We start from the raw sequence: 18,466 nt of genomic DNA on the forward strand, positions 1-18,466 counted from the left end.
GCACCAACAAAAATCTTCAAGCCCATCACAATGATGTTTATTTCTTCCAGTAAGGTTGTTACACTGGATGCAATCGACAACAAGGTCGAATTCGACAAATCTACTCATCAATTGCTCCAACCGATCATCATTCAGTTCTGCACATGTTTTCAAAAGTATGCCAAGACAGTAAAAGGCAACTTCTGCATCATTGATCCCAGAGAAAAGAGACAGGACATTGATACCACCATGGAACATGTCTCTATACAGATCCTTGTGTATAGTTTTTAGGGAAACCTAGAAGCATTTCCACCTCATCAGATTCAAGTGGAACAATTTTATTCTTTTCAACCCATACCAGATTCCATTTTCAGCACTCATCAAGAACATACTTCTGGACACTCGAAGGTGGCTCATTGTCATAAGCTTCAAGAGCCTTACAGTCTTTTCTGTCAATTTGGCACTTCCTGTACATGTTTATAACAGTTCAACTTGTTCTTGGATCCCAGGAAGGCCATCATTTCTTTGTCAATGGAAAAGCATCAGCACATGGAGGAAGCAGAATAAGAGAAAATCTGTTCTCAATTGGCAAGATTATGAACATAGCCCATTTTCAGTGAAGCAGTATGAAAATACTTTGAATCTACAAGTTTTGGTTTTACAACATCAGTACTGTGACATTTCAGTCCAAACATTAACTGGAGCAAGTGCCATGTTCTCGTAGTAGAAATAAGGAGACCCAATAGCATCTTCTGGAAGTGTTCTTTGAGTTATCTGATCTGATTCGGTAGGAACCCCAGAACCGATCATTGGAATTGAAAGATGAACTGCATGATCATCTTCATTAAGAAGCTTCTTTTCAAGCTTCCTCTGCTTCTTCCTTTTCCACAAATCATAGCCCAAGTTTCGCCTTTGCTTGTAATTGGGATCATTGCATAATGGCTTCCTATCTTCTACCATAAGAAGTGCGACAGTAACCTAAGCCATTTGATCAGCACATATAAAATCTATCAGTTCTGCAATTGATGAATCTGAACCACATCTCTCCATGGTTATTGAAGCCTCAGCCTCTGAGAATCCCATTTTTGTCAAGTATAACAGTTTACTCTCCTCATCAGAATCAGAATTCATGATTTCCTCGATATCAGAAGAACTATCAATATCTGTGAAATCATCCTAAAAGATCGCTTCATAATCAGATGAGTTGTTATCAGAATCAACATGTTGCATGGGTGCGAATTTTTGATGAGCTTGTACCATTGTATATGTAGTCTTGCCATTGCATCAGATCACTGTTTGCATAAATTGGTTTCTCTCCCACAGAAAAGTATATTTCAGAGATGGCCTTCACTGAAAGATGATAAGCCACTGTGTCAGCCTGGAACGGATTACCAAGCTATTTTTACTGCTCTGTCCGACTAAATCCCTCCAGATACAGAAAATGGTCACATCATTCAGAAGACACATATCTCAGACATTTCTGTTAGAATGATTGAGTACTTCTTAAGTTTGTGACAACATGAAGAGAATTCCAGTTACTTGACAATACTACTGTTTAGTGAAACCATAATGAGAGCATTCAAGATAAATAGATTTGGGGCACGAATAAATCCACATGTACCCATAACAATGCATTGTTAAAATTGGACCTCGTGGGGATCATGACATTTCAGTCAAACTTATATTGAGAGTGAATCAGACAAATCTAGAGGGACATCTTGAGGGCCCATTTTCAACCAAAAATAGAATATTGGGACATTTTAAAGGCTCACAACAATATGAATATTTGGGCATTCTTGGAGGCTCATCTCAACAAGAAGTAATGTTGAGCACACTTTTAACATCTGTATCAACAAATGTTGGGGCATTTTAAAGGTTCCTTCAGACAGATCCATGTGGGGCATTTTGAAGGCTCAGATTAATAAGAAGCAAATATCGGGGCATGCTGAAAGCCCATTTCAATCAGAATTATGACTGTTAATGCATTTTTGAACGATCATATCAGCAAATACTGGGGCATACTGAAGGCCCACATCATCATTGACTTGAGCAGATATTTCCAATGAAACAGAAAAATATGAAGATGAAAATGGTGAAACAATAACAGTCAATCTGACTACACATAATTGCTTCGTTCATCAGGCAGTTGCATTAGGGTTGTTTGAACAAAATTTATTCAGCAAGTATGGTTTCAAATACCCAATCTTCTTAAACCATGTGTCACATGAAAGTGTGTTCTTTGTTAAGCTACATCATGATTGCATGAATAGAGATGGTCCCTTTGTAGACCATTCGATCCAAGGATCAGTTCCTCGAGATCTCAGCTTTGAATTTTGTATTCTCTGTGTGGTGACAATTGAAAATATTTCTTTGAGATTCCTGGCAGTTAGTTTCAACCATATTGTTGAGGTTACGAAGCTGTTTTTCACAATAGGTTTTCGCTTAATCGATGACATTGGAAAGGGAGAGACTCGACTCACTTATTATTGTTATTCCCATTGTTACTGGGGTTATCATTGCCAGCCAGGCTGAACTGAATTTTTATCTATTTTGGGTTTTATCATGTGCGTTTCATCCCCAGCAGCAAGAATTCCACAAATATCTTTCTGTACATGGATCCTATAGCTGAAGTATTTCTACTTTCTACAATGCTCATTACAGAAGAAAACGTGATCAGTATTACACTTGCCCTTGCCCAGGATGATATCGAGATCAATTAATGTCTCCTATTCAATTCACACCAGTACATTTTGTGAATTTGACCAACTTTTTGGTCATACTAACATCACACTTGATCCCCACTGAGTTTTGTTCTCAAATGGTCTTGTGACATCATACAACAATTTTGAACACCATGCAAAGAGCTTCAATGATTGAGAAATCTTGGCAGAAGCCACAAGAAATGATGAATGTATTGTCAAATGTTTTACAAACATTGTGCAGAAACCACAGAAAAGATGAATGTGTTTTACAAACCAGTAATTATTGTTCTGAACCAATGTTGCGATCATATGGTTTTACATTTATTGATCCAAAATAAAGTGTCTTCTCAACACCAAGATTAGAAGTGAGATATAATGAAGATTTCTTTCCACAGAAGGGAAGCAGAAATTTTAACAACAAGAAACTAGTAGAGCCAACTATGGTTGAACGACATATGTTGTTAAGCATCTCGACATGATATGGTCCAAGTTGCCTTATTCGAGATCTGATTATGTGGAGCATGAAAAAAATTTGGAATAAATCTTCCTTATGATGTGTTTCAAGAATTAAATTAGAACAGACTCTACTCTCCTAATTAATCACTGCTGAGTCAGGCATATCTACATCTACACTCTTCAAAGATGATAGATTCCCTTTTTAAAGATGACAAATTCTCTTTCAAAGATGAAAGCTTTATCGGATTTCTGCACAACTCCAAGCAAGAAAGTTGGTTTTATCCAAGACAAAATAGGGCATCAAGGTCATAGTTCTGACTACGAAAAGAGTTCCACAAAGAAACAATTCTTCTGAGACTTTCATGAAGCAAAGAAGACATAAAGATACAAGTTGATCATATGGTTCTTCAGAAATGCAAGCTTGATATCATAAGTTGCTACACTGATATCCAGAGGTGACCCTGGCAATAAATGATAAAGTGGAGGAAGACCGAGTTCACCATTTTGAAGTCAAACAAAGATTGCATCAACATGCATCATATTTAGGTATTTGCAAAAATAGGTGCATTTCATTCATTTTATCCATGTTGAATATTTGACAGGAATTTCAAAGATTTTAGCAAGTTCAAATCCATCATTCAATGGATCAACATTTCAGAGAAGTTCATAATGAGAAGAACTCATCTGAAGAAGGAAGAAGAAGTTCATAATAAGAAGAACTTGTTCAACTTTTCGCTTGAATCATCATTTGATGGATCAACATTATCAGAGAAAGTTCATAATGAGAAGAACTCATCTGAAGAAGGAAGAAGAAGTTCATAATAAGAAGAACTTGTTCAACTTTTTGCTTGAATTTATCATTTGATGGATCAACATTACCAGGTCAAGTTCATAATGAGAAGAACTCATCTGAAGAAGGAAGAAGGAGTTCATAATAAGAAGAACTTGTTCAACTTTTTGCTTGAATTTATCATTTGATGGATCAACATTACTAGGTCAAGTTCATAATGAGAAGAACTCATCTGAAGAAGGAAGAAGAAGTTCATAATGAGAAGAATTTGTTCAACTTTTTGTTTGAATTCATCACTCGATGGATCAACTTTTCCAGAGAAAGTTCATAATGAGAAGAACTTATCTGAAGAGGAAGAAGAAGTTCATAATGAGAAGAACTTGTTCGACTTTAGTTTGATCGATGGATCAACATTACCAGGTCAAGTTCATAATGAGAAGAACTCATCTGAAGAAGGAAGAAGAAGTTCATAATGAGAAGAACTTGTTCAACTTTTTGCTCAAATCCATCACTTGATGGATCAGTTTTTCCAGAGAAAGTTCATAATGAGAAGAACTCATCTGAAGAAGGAAGAAGAAATTCATAATGAGAAGAATTTGTTCAACTTTTTGTTTGAATTCATCACTCGATGGATCAACTTTTCCAGAGAAAGTTCATAATGAGAAGAACTTATCTGAAGAGGAAGAAGAAGTTCATAATGAGAAGAACTTGTTCGACTTTAGTTTGATCGATGGATCAACATTTCCAGAAAGTTCATAATAAGAAGAACTTATCTAAAGAGGAAGAAGAAGTTCATAATGAGAAGAGCTTGTTCAACCTTTTGCATGACTCTATCACAGAAGGAGATAGATCAGCATCAACTTTTCCAGAGAAAGTTCATAATGAGAAGAACTTATCTGAAGAGGAAGAAGAAGTTCATAATGAGAAGAGCTTATTTAACCTTTTGTTTGACTCTATCACACAGAAGGAAATAGGTCAACATCATCCCCAGCGGAAAGTTCATAATGAGAAGAACTCTTCTGAAGAAAGAGAAGAATTTATTCAACATCTCCATATTAATCAAGTGAATTCAAATGGATAAAAAAATATTATTATCTTTTCGTCTTTGCTCTATTCTTGTTAACACAAGAATGAGCAAAGAGGGGCAGCTGAAGATACTAATTTTTTTTCATCCATTTATTTTATTTTATTGATATTTTTTGTTTATTATTATTATTATATTATTATTTATTATTATTATTATAATTATTATTATTATTATTACAAATAAATACATTTCAAGCCCAAACCCTAGGGCCCGTTTACATGCTCAAGCCCAACCAGAACTGGCCCAAAAGATGACCCAAACCCTTCTAGGGTTTGTATCATTCCCAGCCGCCGCTCCAAAGTTCCAGTGAGTTCTACGCAGCGCCGCCTCAAGCTTCCAGAAACCTGTCGCCGTTCATTGTCGACACCTCCATTGCCAGGTGCTTCAACCACGACGCTGCCGCCCTCGTCGAAGATTCCAACAGCTGCCACGACCTCTCCACACATCAATGCCCAAAGGGTGAATCACAACAAATTCGGTGACTCACCGAAAATTCACCTTTGGACCGGTCCGAAGAGAATACCAGTAATGGCTATAAAGCCATCGCTGCAAGAAAAAAGGGGGCCACGACAACAAACGGAGAACAACAAAAAAAAAAGGAGGAGGACAGCCACAACCAAACACGAGAGAGATGCAGTAACGAGGAACATATCAACAGAAACCAAGACAAAAAAAAACGAAAGAAAAGAGAAGAGAAGCACTTACCGAGGAAGGAGCACGGCCATCGGAACCTACACGAGCCACTAAAGAAGCCGAAATACCGAACGTATTTCCATAGATCTAGGTAATTTTATAGCTTTTTAGGAGAAAAGGAGGTTGGAATCGGTCTTAGGGTGTTCATAGCTTTATTTTGGGGGATTTGGGAGTTCCAGCCACCGCTCACGGTGGCCAGCAATGGTGGTGGTCGACGGTTGTCTACGGCCAGCTATCTCTCTGTTGAGAGAAACTAGAGAGAAGGGAGAGAGTTACTTTTTAGAGAGAGAAGAAGAAAAAGAGAAATGAGAAATTTGGCCCGTAGGGCCGGCCATTTTGAGTATTTAAACCCCTCTCCAAACGACGCCGTTTTGGGGAGGGGTATCTGTGTAATTTAAGAAAGGGTAAACCCTTTCCGCAGCCATCCTAACTTGTAACTATTACATTTTTATTTATTTTATTGCTTTTAAATACATAGTTCTAATTGTATTTATTATTTTAATTTTACTTGTCTAAATATTTTTATTATTATTATGTAGTCATAAATATATATATAATAAATAAATATTTATTTTTTTTAATAAATTATTTTTAACATTTATTTTTCAATATCGAAGAAAAGGGCAATCTTAATACAACTGGATGTCCTATTCTGGTATTTTAAAATTAAATATTAAAAAAATTTATTATTTAATTTTATTCAAATTAATATTTATTAATATCAAAGAAAAGAGCTGTCTTAAGGCACCTAGAAGTCCTTTTCCGATATTTTTAAATATTTTTTATATAATTTTGAAATAATAGGATTATAAATAAATATATTTGAATTTTAATAATAGAGACAATTTATAATTAAAAAGTACCAATTTTGGGCGTTGTAGGGGTGCTAATCCTTCCCTAAACGTAAGCGACCACGAATCCCTTTTTATTCTTAAAAAGAACGAATTTTTGGTTATAAACGCAGATCAGTTCATTTTTTAATTGATGTTTTCTTAAAACTCTTTTAAAAAAATAATTTTTAGGTATTCGACCTACCTGACCCAAAAGGCCGATGGCGACTCCCAAATTATTTTCAAAACCATTTATTCACATCAATTTTCCCGCCAAGTATAATATTTCGTGCCCGGACGAAAATCGGTTACGACAATTCTACTTTCTCACTCTTGATCTTTATGATCATACTTAGCTCCTGGTCTAATTTGAGGGTTTACTCGTCTATATGGAAGTTTATTCCGGGTGTTGTTTTTTGGTCTATTTGGAAAGTTAGGAACTCAGTTGTTTTCGAAAGAGTGAAACTTGACAGGTCCTCCATCTTCTTCATTGTTAGATTTAGGTTACCAAAATGGTTTCTAGAGAAGTTTCCTTACGTTCCTATCCAAGCGGATTCGCTGATTGGAGATCATTCCCTTACAGACAAGAGTTATGTTTCAAAAGTTCAGTGTATGCCATTGATATGTTGGAGACCCCCTTCAGTTGATTTCTTTAAGATGAATGTTGATGGAACAGTAAGGTTTGACGGGTTGGTAGGAGGAATCAATGGTATTTTAAGAGATTGGAAACATTTCACTCTACTAACTTTTTCAGAAAGTGCTGGTCCAAGCCCTCCACCTTTAGCAGAATTGAAAGCCATTAAAAAAGGCATCGATATTTTTCTCTCTTCAATGTGGGTTCCTGAGGGTAGACTGATTGTTGAAAGCGACTGCAAGTCTGCAGTGGAGTGGATTAAATCTCCTTCTACTGCTCCTACTTTCTTTAGTAACCTAGTCAAAGATATTGTGTCCCTTGTTTCAACTAAGGCGTATATAGTTAGGTTGATTCCAAGGGGTTGCAACTGTGAGGTTGATAAGTTAGCGAAGGAGGGGATTGGGTGATTGTAAGGTTTTTTTTAGTTGTTCTTTGTTTTTTTGTAAGAAAACATGTATTGGGTGTAATATTTAAGTCTTATGTAATATATTTCTATTAATAAATTGAGGTACTCTTTTCCTCCTTCCGCTAGTCGTTTCTTTCCTTATGGAAATGGACTACTATGAGGGAGATTTTTAATGAGGCCTTCTATTTTTATCAACAAAAAAAATCTTTATGATCATAAGATGTATAACTTCAGCCGACTCCACTATGTTATAGGCCGGACTGGTCACATGCATTCTACACAGGAAAACTCTGTGAGAAGCTTGGATACTCGTGTGAGACATCATTGTCCTATTATGATAAGGCCGTTGCTTTGAATCCATCAGCTGTCGATCCTTTGTACAGGATGCATGCTTCACGCTTAAAGTTACTCTGGAACTGCGGGAAACAAAATCTTGAAGTTTTAAAGGTTTCCTTCTTCCTTCCCTCTTTCCCTCTTCCAAGCAAGTAAAATAAACATTATTTTCCTTTCCTTCCCGTTTTAACTTCTTTTTTTTTCTTTTTTCTTTTTGAATCATTAATGATTTAATGGTTAACAGTTTCTTGTTTCTGGACTTATATAAGTTGACAAGTTCACCAAATAACAATTCTCGAGCCTCAACTCTCATTGATGTGTTCTAGGTTCTTTCAACGTATTCTTTCAGTCAATCTTTAAAGGATGATGCAATGTACATTTTCAGGGGATTAACCTCTGAAAGTTCGCTTTTTGAAGAAGATTTGGACGAAAGATGTAAAAAGAATGTAGAGGGAAACACCATGACAAATCAGACAAAATGGACGAGGTGTGGAACATAATTTACAATGTCTTTCCGCGCTGGAAATTTGTATTGGAGGAGATCTGAAACATTTTCATAAGGCCAGATTTATGCTGGCCCAAGGAATATATAAAAGGGGGGGGGGGAAGAGGTGATATGCAGAAGGCTAAAGATGAACTTTCTTTTTGCTTCAAATCGTCTTGGTCGAGCTTTACAATAAACATGTGGGAGATTGATGGCATGGTGAAAAAGGGAAAGTATGGCTGCAACCCTATATATTTCATATTCCAAGCAATTAGATTGTCATAACCTGGACATTAAACCAGCTTTCTGCTTTAGTGTTTTAGTCAAGTTTCATTAGTTACCAATTTCATTTTGGGGTGGGGCAGGGATGAGAAAAGGATTTTGGACAGTTCAACATGGTGTCCTTAGTTTCCCTTTCTGAGATGTCCATGCCTTTGATGTTGTTAATAGTACATTTAATGCTAGTGAGTCATTGGCTGTTATTATTCGGATCTATTATATTTTATTTTTGTCTTTGTTTGGGGAAAAATCAGGCACAAAACACCGGGTTTAGCTGGGAACAAGAAGGCCCTCGAAGTAAACTTACCAGAGAGTTCTCAAAAGTTTATAACTTGAATCCGAAAATACTTGCTGTTTTATCTAAATTTGTTGGAATAAACTGGAGACATCTGTACTCTTGACCGGGCTTATCTCTCCCTTCGATCTGATAAGTGGGTAACCATTCAATCTTTGAGAAAGTAGCTGTGATTTTTCATGTTTTGTTCAGACCCGAAATATGTATCTATGGTTAATAAGAGTTAGTAGATAAACAGTTTGTAGTGTTGTTTACTATTGAGTTAGAAGAGAATCAAGATTCTTGCATGATTACTATATTTGCAGCTATGTTATATTAGTCATATCAGCTGTTATCACTGCAAAACTCATATGCTCGGTTAATACTATTTGTAATCTGACTATTTTTTGCTCTCAGTTCTCCTTGTGCATTGAAGATCTTGTGCCAGTGGCACTTGGGACGCACATAAAGGCTCTGGTTTTATCCATAAATCAAGTCGAGACTGCTGCTGCTGATCCACTAGAGAAGATATTCGGTTTGTTTATGGAACAGGGTACCTTATGGCCCGAGATCTGCTGTTTGCCTGAGATTAAGAGTCCGGAAATATCCGAGAGCAGTTTATACGGGTAAAACATATTTCCCGAGTTTGTAATTGTGAATCTAAAATCCATTGAATCATAGCATGCGATAGACATATTTATGCTGTATTATAACTAGTGTCTTTCCTTTTCATAAAATTCTAATAGTTGATGAACTTGGCTTAGGTATCTTCACCAGTATATTCTGTCCCTGGAAAGAAATGGCAAACTGGAAACACTTGAAGCAATAAATGAGAGGATCCGGAAACGGTTCAAGAACCCAAAATTGTCAAATAGTAATCGCGCCAAAGTTTGCAGGCATGCCTCGATTGCTTGGTATCGATCTATTATAATTGGCTTGGCATCAATCACCCTTTGCAATCTGGATTCTCGAACGAGGTTCAAACTCTTAACCAACCGTTAGATGGTGATGTGGAGAGCAGCCAGCAGCTTTGGGTTGATTTGCAAACAACTGAACTATGGAATTCATCGTTTAAGGACTTGACTCATTTGGAGAGTCTCAAAACAAAATGGAACCCAACTTTCGCAAAAATTAATAATATAGTGATAAAGAAAGCTTCCGACGGAGATTTGGAGACTGCCAACTCTTTGCTCAGAAGTTCATACAATTTCTATCGGGAGAGCTCCTGTGTAATGCTCCCATCTGTGGTCAACCTTTCTTTGGTGTCTTCTCGACTATTAAAAGAAAAGCAGTTCCCGTCAGGCATCGAAGGGGTTGAACCTCTTGAACTAAGCATTCCAAGGAAGCTTTTGTTGTGGGCTTATAAGTTGTTGAACGGCCGCTATGCTGGCATCTCCGCTGTTGTAAAAAACTGTGAAGAAAATGCTAAGGTATGAAAGAGAACAGTTTTAGATTGCTAGAACACACAAGACTCTATTTAGGTTCCTTCTATTATAGAATGAGGGGATTTTATAGTGCCGTGACATGAATTTAAGTGAGTTGTACAGTAGTTCTTGGTCTTGAACGAAAATAGTATAAGGTTGGTCTTCACTTCCGTATATCCACTGGAATGCGAAACAATTGTCCATGTACGTAAAATTACTCATTGGATTCCTTTGTTCCGCAGTTGAAGATGAAAAGGGGTGCTGCAACGTCATCAGCACCGCAAACTACGAACACTAACATTGCAATGTCCAGCCATTCAGGTTAATTCCGCTGCTCGAGCAGCGGATTACTTTGTTTATTGTTTCTTTGTGTTTTACCATTCCGAAACTCGGCAGCTACTTTCTTCGAGTCTCAATATAACATTTGCTGAACTTTCCAGCTGCTGCTAGCTGCAAAGAAGCAGCAAATCACGGCGGAGGCAGTGAAGCCGAGGTTGCTGTGGTGACATCAGGGCCACGCGTTGTAGTATCCAAAATTTCTCCACAGTTTCATATGTTTGCCATTTGGGGACTCGTGGGGGGAGGGGGATTGCATAAACCACGTTACAATTGTTATATTTTTTCTTTTAATATTAAAGAAATACTTTTTAACATTGGATTAAACAGTTACATTGATTTACACGAATCAAATTATCTCAATGATTAAAATAACTGTTGTTATTCTTAGAGATTACGAGTTCGAACGCCAATGATTGTAAGAGTGATTGAGAGTTTATTGTCAAATGGTTAAGAGTACTTAAAATAGATACTACATTATAATCACATTAGTTTAATTAAAAAAATATATTTATATTGATTTATATTCTTTCTTGAGCATTTTGGACCCTTAACATTTTATTTTAAGATAAAAAGATCATACTATAGATGAAAATATAATTAAACTCTAAAATAGAAGTTTTTTTTACTCTAAAATAAAATGTTGAGGGATAAAATACTTATAAAATACTTATTAAAGTGACCACTCATTCATATATTAGATTTTTTTTTACTTATAATAAAATATTAGGGTTAAAATATTTAAAAAATAACATGATTTAAAATAAATATTTTAATAAATATCGTTAGGGACCTAATTTTAAAATTATACCTATTTTTTTCAAACGAGACAATTCCAAGAATTGACGTTTTATTTTAGTAATTCCATAGGTCGAACTGATTTTCGAGCCGTTTTAATTTGATATGATCCATTTAATTTTTTTTTAAAAATCTAATCTTTTAAACCTTTTTTTAAATTATTTTAAATTTATATTGAAATCATATCGAATTTTTTTACTACAACACAAAATAAACCTAAAACAACCTATAATCCCTTTTTATGAAATGACAATCTAATTAATATCAAGTTTGGCATTATCATTTGCTATAAACAAAAGGGCTTGAATGGAAACTAGTTGGTATTAAATAATTACTTTTTTCTCCATTTTTTTCTTTAAAAAAAAGTTCCTTTTTGGGGTTTAAGATTCAAACAAGTTGGATAAGTTTTAGAACCAATAATAATGTAAAATGAAAAGGGTTTCCGTATGTAGTGGGAGTTTTTAAATAAATTTTCTATATGAATTTATATTTTATACATTAATAGTATATTATTTTGTCCATTTTTAATGTATCATATGATAGTGTTGTAAACACTAATTTTTTTCATTTCGTTTTATTATTATTATTATTATTAAAATTATTATTATTATTAATATTATATATTATTATTATTATTATTATTTAATAAATATTACAAGAAAAAAAACTGGAGGCCCGTTTTACATAACCAGAACTGGCCCAATCAATCAGGCCCAATAGAATCGGCCCAAAATAAACCCTAAAATCCAGTTAGGGTTTTATCATTTCAACCCCAGCTGCCAATGATCTCTGCCGTTGGATCTGAGAGATCCAACGGTCCACAGATGATTCCAGCAAAGGAAGCCCTAGGGTTTCTTAACCCTAGGTTATCATCCAACCGCCTCAGCCAGCGCCGCCGTCGCCTTAGATCGACGATAAAAGTTGTCGCCTATGATTCCAGATGGTCCATTCCAGCAGCAGCCACGAAGCCACCCTCTTCGAAGACTCCAGAAACACCACGCCGGCCGTCCACATCGCAGCTATGGGGTGAGTCACCACATAGTTTGGTGACTCACCAGAACTCATCTCTGGGACCGGTCCAACGAGAGCCTCGGTGGTGGCTATAAAAGCCACCCCACCTGCAAGAAAGAAAGAGATAGAGAGCAACGAAAAAAAAAGAAGAACGGACGGAGTAAGAACAAAGAACAGAAGAGGAACATCGACATCAAGCAAGAACCTACAACAACCACCAACAGAAAAGAAAGAGAGAAAACAAAGAGGAAGGAACTTACCACCGTGGAACCACCGGAGAACCGAAGCGTCGAATGAAACTATCCTAGATCTACGACAATTGGTAAGGTTTTATGCTAAAAAAACCTTAGATTTGGGTATAGAAAAATAGGGGCTTCAATTTGGGGTGGGTTTTGTAATTTCTGGCCACCGTTCACGGTGGCCGGCAGCGGCGATCGTCGTCGGAAACGGAGACCGATTTTCTTCTCTGGTGAAGGAAAATGAGAGCTTCTCTCTCTTTAGAGAGAGAAGCAAAACCAGAAAAATGAAACAATAGCCTAAGGAGGGCCGGCCGTTTGGGTATTAATACCCTCATCAAAACGACGCCGTTTTGATGAGGGGTACCTGTGTAATTTTGCGCATGAAAAATCCTTTCTGCAGTCATCCCAGTTTGTAATCATTGCAATTTAGTCACTGAAATTGATTTCTGATTATTTTAGTTTAGTCTTCTAATCTTATTTTATTATGTTTTAGTTCATATCAGTATATATATATATATTAGGATAAATATTATATTTAGTCCCTTATGTTTTTATAATTTATATTTTAACCCGAATTAATTAAATAATGCTAAATTACATTAGTAGCACTAGATTTATTTATTTATTCGAGTTAGAACCTTTAACTTTGATAAATTTCATTTTAATCGTTGTTTAAATAATTAAGGTTAATTATATTATTAGTAATTATTTTTATAATACTTTGAACAAGGGCCATTAATTTATATATTTTATATTTTAGTCCCTAATAGTTTAATTTTTTATTTAATATATTTTGCATTTTAATATTATTTCCTTTAATTTCTTTCATTTTAATTATTATTATTTTATTTTATTATTACTTTTGATATATGTTTAAATTATTAATTTCATTATTATTTTATATATATAATATTTATTTATTTATTCTATTTGTTTATTAAATAAAAATCCTATTTATAAAATTAATTTTATATAAATTACTTTTAAGAAAAATAATCATATTTTGATATTTATTTATTTTTCAATATTAAGAAAGGGCAGTCTTAAAACAACTGGATGTCCATTTTCTGATATTTTTAAATAAATAAATATCCTAGTTTTTTAATTATATATTATTATTATTTTTAGAAAAATGTTTTAATTATTTATTTATTTTTTAATATCAAAGAAAAGAGCTGTCTTAAGGCACCTAGAAGTCCTTTTCTGATATTTCTAAATAAATAAATATTTTATTTATATTTTATATATAAATGTATTTTTATATAATTATAACTTTGAAATAATAGGATTATAAATTAAATATATTTTTGAACTTTTAAAATTTCCAATAATAGAGACAATTTATAATTAAAAAGTACCAATTCTGGGTGTTGTAGGGGTGCTAATCCTTCCCTAAACGTAACCGACCACGAATCTCTTTTTATTATTAAAAAGAACGAATTTTTGGTTAAAACGCAGATCAGTTTATCTTTTAATCGATGTTTTCTTAAAAACTCTTTTAAAGGATGATTTTTAGGTATTCGACCTACCTGACCCAAAAGGCCGATGGCGACTTCCAAATTATTTTAAAAACCATTTATTCACATCACTTTTCCCGCCTAGTAAAAAATTCGTGCCCGGACGAAAAACAGTACGACAGCTTGGCGACTCCGCTGGGGACTGTCAAACTTTAAAATTAATTATAAATTGTCTCTATTAATTAGAAATTAAAAAATCATTTATTTAATTTTTAATTCTTTTTCTTTCAATTTTTTATGATTTTCATAATATTTTTTATATTTTTTATTTTTCAGATATTAAATTTTTCTTTTAATTATGTCAAAAGTTTGAATATTTCTCCTCACACACAACACTTGCATTGCATAACATAAGCTTTCTAATCAAGCTTGTCCCTTTTAAGTGGGAGTGAAAGTGACGTCTTCGTGAGAATTTATTCTCCGTGTCAGACCTAGCAAGAAACTTTCGGGGTTCATATGCTCTATGTCTTCGTGAGAATTTATTCTCCGTGTCAGGTATAGAGAAATGTGTCCCCTCGAATTGAACTCGATCCGCTTAAGTCTGTAATGGACTAGGATTGAGGGTTGACAGCCCAAGGGGGCATCAACAAGGACAGTTCGAGTACCTTTACTCCTAGAACTGAAAACCTGCATATAATAAACCCTAGAAACTCTCCCGATCCGAAACCATGCCGAAATTTTGTCAGTAGGTATACACAAAGGAGAAATAAGCTCTAGCTTTTAATTTATTTTATTTCCTTTTCTTTTTCCTGAATAAATGCATGCGAACTAGAAATCATGCGGTTAGGTTAATTTTTCCAAACAAAGCATGGAACTAGAAAGCATGAGGTTAAGATTTATACCTTGTTAGATAGATTTTTTCCCATTATTTGGTACTAATTATTCTATTTTTCTTATTTTTTTCATGCATGTTACATTGCTCTAATATGTTCATATTGATTTCTTTTGTTTGCATTGCATGATCATGGCATAACCAAAAGGTGTTTACTTGAAAGACTGTTCATCATATTGGAAAGAAATCGTAAATGGACAAAAAGTTTTATGATCAAAATATGATGCAGCCAAGAAAATACATCCTGAGGGAACTCTGAAGATAGAGGAGAGCTATGCACCCAAAGATCGTATGCCCATTGAAGAGTAAAAGGAGATACGAGAAATAAGAGAGCAGATGTCCAAGATGATGGATAGAATATCTGTTTTGGCCAAAAGAGAATAGATTTCTGCACAGAAAGAGAGAGAGCTCAATGAACTTAACCATGCAATGTCAGATATGCAAGGGACTTCAGATCTTAACCAACTTGAGAAATTACAAACAGTCATCATTCGTATTCACAAATCGTCTGGAGATACCAAAGAAATGGTGACCACTGTAAAAGCTCCCAGAGATAAGAAGAAATCATGTAATCAGAAATCATCGAAGTTTGGTCTGCTCCCGACGTCTAAAACTCAGGTTCAATCCAAGACAAAAGGTGGTTCTCATCTTGATACTATCCCCATATCATATAAAGAGTTATATAAGAAGCTACTTGAAGCACGAGAAATGGATCCATATTATATAAAACCATTCCAACCTCCGTATCCAAATTGGTATGACATCAAAGTTTATTGTAAATATCATGCCGGAGCTCAAGGACATACCCTTAAGAATTGTCTTGCCTTTAAACGTCGAGTCCAAAGTCTTTTGGATCAGGGAATCTTACAATTTATGGTAAATGATCGACCTAGTGTGGTAACCGAAGGTCCTGCTAGATTAATACCAAAAGTCTTCAAAGGTAAGAGTATCAGTAGGGGCGTCCAAAGAGAAGAAGATTTGCTGAGGTTTGAAGCTCAAATACGTCATTTGAAGATTGAAAATGATAAATTGAGCACCAAAATGGAAACCATACATGAAGATTTCCAGAAGGTCAGTCAAGCCTTTCAAAATGCTGGCATAGGAAACACCCCAGAAGAGTGGATAACAGGGGTCACCAAACTGAAAAAGAATTGCAATATAAATGAAGGACGAGCCAAGAAGTTTTCTCATGATTTACGAGTTGTAGAAGAAAGACTCAATACAACTGTCATGGAATCGATAAAATATCAAGTCAACAATCAAAGGTTGAATAGTGCTATGACCAATAAGGAAGCATCATATCAGATCCATCAGCATGAGATTGATACTGAATTAAAAGCCAATATAGACAAGAACAAGACATTGAAGAAATGTTTAGATGATTATGAAGATCTTGTACAAGAACTTCTTGAACATAAAGATTCTCTCACAAAAAAAATGAACAATATTGTTTACAACTTCGAGAGTTAATGCAAAAGGTGAAGGAAAAAGACAATATCATGAAGGAAGTCGTTGCTCAAGCAAACAATGTGGCTCATAAGCTGGTGGACTTAGCTGGTTTCACGAGAGAGTTAAGGCAGATTGATAACTCCACAACTGAATATGAGTGGAAGTTAAAATGTCTTTTAAGGGAAATAAAGAAATTAGGAGTAAAAGCCATCCCCTAAATGTAAAAGTTTTGGTTGATGTACCGAAACTTTTGTGTTCAATGAAATCTGTTCAAAGATGATCACTCTTGAGTAACACCTTTTCATACATGCATTTACATTTTGTATCTATGCATTTCCATTTTGTATTCTTACTTTTTACATCTTTGCATTACACAGTTTGCATTCTTATTTTTGCATTTATGCATTTTCGCATTTACATTACATTTTTTTAGTATTGTTATATACATTAATTATAAAAACATGTTAATAATCTATGAAAGGTTTTGTAACAGTAAAACCAAGATCATTCATTCATATTACTTTTCCATCATCATGAAAATAATGGAGCAATCTTATTAGGGACTACAAGATCAATAGCCAGAATAATTGACAGGGTTACCTCAGAATATAAGGAAAGAAACATCAGATTCAGTACCAGATGGATCAAATCAAATTATTTAGTGTGTGGCATCTGATAAAGAAGAGATAATTGATAAAGAGCAACCATGCTGTCAGATTGAAGAGTCAAAAATGGTAAAACCCTCTGGGGCATCCCAATTGAACCCAAAGAATAGCCTTGTTCATTATTCACAATATGAGGAAAGATTCAAGAGGATGGATGAAGCAATCAGAAATATGAAATGTGTTGATACTTTCCACAAAGAACTAGAAGCAAGAGAACTCAGCTTGGTTCCAAATTTGGTTATTCCTCATGATTTCAAAATGCCTGATTTTGAGAAATATGATGGCACCAGTTGTCCCTTAATCCATTTGAGAATGTTTTGCAGAAAAATGGAAGGATATTTAAGTTTTGATGATCTGTTAATTCACTCTTTCCATGATAGCCTTATTGGCCCAACAGTAGTCTGGTATAATCAGTTGACCCAAGAACAGATCAAGAGATGGATTGATTTAGCTGATGCATTTTTGGGACAATATCTGTATGTTAAAGGCTTAGCTCCAAAATTTATGGATCTTCGAAGAGTAAAGAAGAAAACCAATGAAAGATTTCAAGAATATGCCTTAAGATGGAGAGGAGTGGCAGCACAAGTTCAACCTCCCATATTAGAAGAAGAAATATCACGTATGTTTTATGATTCCCTTCTAGCGCCTTTCTTCGAGTTAATGTATGCAAATTCGACAAAGGAATTCGGGAATCTTGTGACAAGTGGAGATTTAATTGATAATGTAATAAGTGAAGAAAACTCAAAAGTCACATCCAAGAGACCGACGGATCAAAAAGCGAAAGATGGTGATGTAAATGAGTGTCGTATCCAGAGTTTCCGCATTTGCAAAAGAAAAAGAGCAAGTAACTGTTCGGATCGACCAAAGAAAGTCATACGATCAAGAAAAACTTTGGAAGTGTTCCAAACTTCCATTTCAGACTTTTATTCTCATTTGGTTAAAGGTCAATACATCACACCAAGACCAACTAAAGTGACATCAAACCCTTCTGCTCATAGCTATGATCAAGATAATGTTTGTAATTTTCACTTGGGGGTAAAGGGGCATTCTACAGGCAATTGTAGGCCACTGTTAAAAGAAATTGAGATGCTTGTTGAAAAAGGGGTTTTGACACAAGAAATGATCAAGAAATGGGGGTGAATGAAGAAAAGAACCCTGATCCTATTACATACCCAACATTATAGGAATAATAAGGCATGATGCATAAACAAGTGGAAGTGTTATCTACCACTGTAGTACTTTCTATTT

At 34.9% G+C, this 18,466-nt stretch overlaps 2 protein-coding genes and 1 long non-coding RNA gene across 3 annotated transcripts; all 3 read left to right on the forward strand.

The window, feature by feature from the left end:
• The first annotated feature begins 6,879 nt into the window (after window positions 1-6,879).
• On the forward strand, window positions 6,880-7,578 carry LOC120173511. The gene has a single exon (XM_039180655.1). The coding sequence runs from the start codon at window positions 6,880-6,882 to the stop codon at window positions 7,576-7,578; it is 699 nt and encodes a 232-aa protein (XP_039036586.1).
• Window positions 7,579-8,738: 1,160 nt separating this feature from the next.
• LOC120173489 lies at window positions 8,739-9,891 on the forward strand. The gene is made up of 3 exons (XR_005521068.1): window positions 8,739-9,108; window positions 9,365-9,573; window positions 9,712-9,891. It is a non-coding gene; the product is annotated as an uncharacterized LOC120173489 (long non-coding RNA).
• Window positions 9,892-9,969: 78 nt separating this feature from the next.
• LOC120173512 lies at window positions 9,970-11,161 on the forward strand. Its single transcript, XM_039180656.1, has 4 exons — window positions 9,970-10,377; window positions 10,614-10,692; window positions 10,812-10,945; window positions 11,099-11,161. Exons 1-4 carry the CDS (start codon window positions 10,180-10,182, stop codon window positions 11,159-11,161), a joined length of 474 nt encoding a protein of 157 aa, XP_039036587.1. The 5' UTR covers window positions 9,970-10,179.
• The last annotated feature ends 7,305 nt before the right edge of the window (window positions 11,162-18,466 follow it).

Source organism: Hibiscus syriacus, unplaced genomic scaffold (genome assembly GCF_006381635.1).
Source record: "Hibiscus syriacus cultivar Baekdansim isolate YM2019G1 unplaced genomic scaffold, ASM638163v2 tig00111954_pilon, whole genome shotgun sequence".
Lineage (NCBI taxonomy): Eukaryota > Viridiplantae > Streptophyta > Magnoliopsida > Malvales > Malvaceae > Hibiscus > Hibiscus syriacus.

What these genes read in the sequence shown, in the direction of transcription:
- LOC120173512 (XM_039180656.1), top strand. Translation starts at nt 10,180, where the DNA reads ATGCTCCCATCTGTGGTCAACCTTTCTTTGGTGTCTTCTCGACTATTA. An exon ending in TGCAATGTCCAGCCATTCAG is followed by an intron (nt 10,693 to 10,811) that starts GTTAATTCCGCT and finishes TGAACTTTCCAG; the next exon opens with CTGCTGCTAGCTGCAAAGAA. An exon ending in TGTTTGCCATTTGGGGACTC is followed by an intron (nt 10,946 to 11,098) that starts GTGGGGGGAGGG and finishes TGTTATTCTTAG; the next exon opens with AGATTACGAGTTCGAACGCC.
- LOC120173511 (XM_039180655.1), top strand. Translation starts at nt 6,880, where the DNA reads ATGATCATACTTAGCTCCTGGTCTAATTTGAGGGTTTACTCGTCTATA.